The sequence below is a fragment of the Atta colombica genome, unplaced genomic scaffold (genome assembly GCF_001594045.1).
Source record: "Atta colombica isolate Treedump-2 unplaced genomic scaffold, Acol1.0 scaffold92, whole genome shotgun sequence".
Taxonomy (NCBI): Eukaryota; Metazoa; Arthropoda; class Insecta; order Hymenoptera; family Formicidae; genus Atta; species Atta colombica.
Genome location: NW_017259586.1, coordinates 291,065 through 294,758, shown reverse-complemented (window position 1 = coordinate 294,758; position 3,694 = coordinate 291,065). Strand labels below are relative to the sequence as shown.

At 27.7% G+C, this 3,694-nt stretch overlaps 1 protein-coding gene across 1 annotated transcript; it reads right to left on the bottom strand.

Annotated features, from left to right (window-relative positions):
• Window positions 1-1,545: 1,545 nt before the first annotated feature.
• On the bottom strand, window positions 1,546-2,735 carry LOC108693535 (putative gustatory receptor 23a). The gene is made up of 3 exons (XM_018202538.1): window positions 1,980-2,735; window positions 1,723-1,809; window positions 1,546-1,656 (listed from the first exon to the last, which is right to left on the bottom strand). Exons 1-3 carry the CDS (start codon window positions 2,733-2,735, stop codon window positions 1,546-1,548), a joined length of 954 nt encoding a protein of 317 aa, XP_018058027.1.
• Window positions 2,736-3,694: the final 959 nt, after the last annotated feature.

Sequence of the window (3,694 nt, the reverse complement as noted above, 5' to 3'; positions counted from 1 at the left end):
GAAAGTATAAGGTAAATAAAGTAATTGTTAATATATTGAGGAGAATGCAGTAACAATGCTATTATAATGATTAGAATTATCTTATTATATATCTAAAAAAATATTTTTCATAATGGAATTTTTTACAGATGTGTCATATTTTATGAATTACATATTATGTAGAATGACATTTATCGAATGACATTTATCGAATGACATTTATTATAAAATATTAAAAAATTATATCTGTACTCTATAAATTAAATTGATACTACAGTACTTCTGTATCAAATATTATTAATTTCTTCGAAATATATTTTCTATCAATTTTTTTTTCTATCAATATATTTTCTATCAAAACGACACATTGATTTAATTATAAGAGCGTAAATCAGGTAAACTTTTATTTAGAAGTCATTACGTCAAAATCAATTTTTAAACACGTAAATAAAAGGGATCTTTATTTATGACATTATGCAGAGAATCTTTTTAGTTAGTATTTAGTTTTTTCTAAAAAACGATATATTTTTAATAATAACTTCCGCGTACGCTAAAAGATTAGAAGTTGTTTTTCTATATCCGAACTGTTAAAAAATTTCGAGAAAGGCTGGAAAAAAGATGTTCATTAACAGGTCCAAAAAGCGATATATATAAATTTATATTATTGATCTTGGGTTATGGAGCATACGTATATCAAAAAATGTACATATGTCAAAAGTTATGTCTGTCACGCTCTTATTGAATAGATGTAGATACATATATATGAACGTATAAATATCATATTCTGTATAAATATCATAAAATCATCTTTATATAAGTAAAAAAGGTTTTATTTTGTATTTTTGTATTTTTTTTTAAATCTGAATTATTCACGTAGTCTAGGTTAGACTTTATCACAGAAGTTTTTCATCACAGGAATGTGACGTAATCAAAAATTGTATACCTAAAATATTTCTTTTCATTAAAGAACAACTTTTCGATGACCTTGATATTGATATATGTTATACAGAGTATGAGAGTATTAATCAATCTTTCCTTAAAAATTAGTTGGCGGTCTCATATGATTTTCGAGATATATTTACATAAAACTCATTTTCAGAATTTTATTATTTTCAATATATCACACAACTTTCCACGCGAAAATATATTTTTGCAATGCAGCATTTTTATAGAAAACAATTGCACCAAACAATTGCAACAAAATTGAAAAGTATAATTTTAATTAAGTAGATTTAATATTTAAAAAATTATGTTAACATTTCAAGAAAAATTTAAATAAAATTGTATTTTTATTATCTCATTTTTGATTTAGTCATTAGTGATGCTATTAAATACATCGTGAATAGTGGTGCTGAATTTTTGATTTTACATGTTTGATGTAATCCATAAACTACATGTTACTGCAAGTAATTATTCTTTATATTTCAGCATATACTACATATCGATTTATATTTACTTATCGTTAGGATTAATACAGATATAGTAGAAATTTATTTAAATATATGTATGCATATATGTATATACGATTCTCTGTAAAAAGGTCTCTTTCTTATTATGTGTCTCATTTTATATAACTGAATTATTTGTAATATTAATTCCAGATCTTTCATCACAAGAATGTCCTGCGATTAAAAATTGTATCAAAATTAACATATATGTCGTGATGCCACCCACCATCTAAAAACAATTTAAAATATAAATAATATATCTTTTATTAATTAAAGCAACAAATTCATTACTTACTGTTGCGAGAAGTGTCGCATCCATAGTGAGACCTTTTGTCAAAAATGTATTTTTGCAATGCAATATTTGCAAAGAAAATAGTTGCAACTACAACATCAAATCGCAAAATTAAATAAAAGAACGAAAAAGATAGGTATTAGTAAACGAAAAAGATGGTATTAAGAAAACATAATTTTATATTATAATAAATTTATATTATAATAGATTTAATAGTTAAAAAATTGTTTCAATAAACAATAAATGCTCAAAAAAATTACCTCGGCTTTGATTTGTTTATCTCTTGCATTATTAAGTACATCGTAAATAGTAGTGCCGATCTCTCGAGCTTGATTCTTGCCGGTCTCGCAGGCCCATACAATTAGCATTACTTTCATAACATATTGTACCATAGTTGTCAAAATCGCATCAAGAAGATGCCGATCAAATGTAATAATTACCTCACCTTGCCAGTGAACTATGTAATCATATAGTCCAGCAGTAATTTGAGCAAAGGTCACGGTTACAGTTGCAAGAAGTTGCAAACTGAAGATTATGTTTAACAGTTGCACAGTTTCATTAATCATTAGATGCTGTCTCATCAAAGTTTTGAGTTCTATTAAAAAAATTTGATTTCTCTGCGTTGAGCAAATTAAACTAGGAACAGATGATTTCATATCGTTCGTCATGAGTCTTTGTATGTAATTCAGATCGTCGTCGATTTTTTTGAAACAGGCTTTTAATACACAAACACAATTTACATACAGCATATTCATATGAAACTCCAGCTGAAGCAAATATACTAAAAATACTGTGATGAAGCATCTAACAATCCAATGATTTGTTTCAAATAATCGCATTTTAGAGAAATACACATATTCTTGCACGGCTAACAAGATGACACTCAAGACGTCCTTGGTATGGATCAATCTGGATAACTTCTGATAGGTTTTTGATGGTAAAAGTTTTGAAGAGATTTCCCAAATTTTTTGTAGTAAGCGCATTCGTGGATTACTTAAGATGTGCGTGAGTATCATTATCAAACCATTAAACGTAAAGAAACAAACAGCCTCAAAGTTTCTAACTATGCTTCCAAGGGTAATTATTTTCGAAATAATAAAACCGTGATTGATCAGCAGACATGAAACGAAGGAAACGCAAATAATCACGATCGACAGGATATAACGTGGTTTTGAAATCTCGAAATTCGAAGCATTGATCTTGTATGGAAATATTCCAAGAATGCCACAATTAAAAAAGCAAGGATACATTAAGGATTTAAAATCCGTAGCGTGCAACAACTTCCACTTTTTTTTCATTTTTTCTTGAATTTTCGTACTGAACATAATTAGTAAAAATTTTTAGGAGAATAACAGTCTGTATCACAATCTATATTTTAAATATTAGTCAATTCATTGAGTTAATACACTGAATTATTAGAATTAACACGAATATAATAGCTTATTGGCTAAGTATATTTATGTTCGTCTCTCTCTCTCTCTCTCTCTCTCTCTCTCTCTCTCTCTCTCTCTTTCTATCTATCTATCTATCTATCTACCTGTAGGTCTTTCACTCTCTGCAATGCTTGTATTAACTACAATGTGGATTTTTTAATTTATATACACTCGATGAGTTTTAACTTAAAACTGTTAGCAAATGTTACGTACAACAAGGAGGCAAAGCTGAAGAAGCTTTTGTTAGTAAGAAAGTAACCATGGCGTTCTTCGATCGTCATTTCTCATTTTTACGATGTTTGTGTAAAAAATATGCCAATTACTCATATGCCAATTATTGCGAAGAATATTATTACGCTTAATAGTCTAAAAGTTTAGGATGCTCGCACGGAATATAAGAGATCCGAATTCGATTCCCAGCTCCGAGGTAATATTTTTTACAATAAGAAGTAATTGTTTATAGATTTTAAAATGTCATTTAGCATTATTAAGATCGCTCTAAAATGCGAAAAAGCATCAAATTGTTAAATTGCTAGTCAATT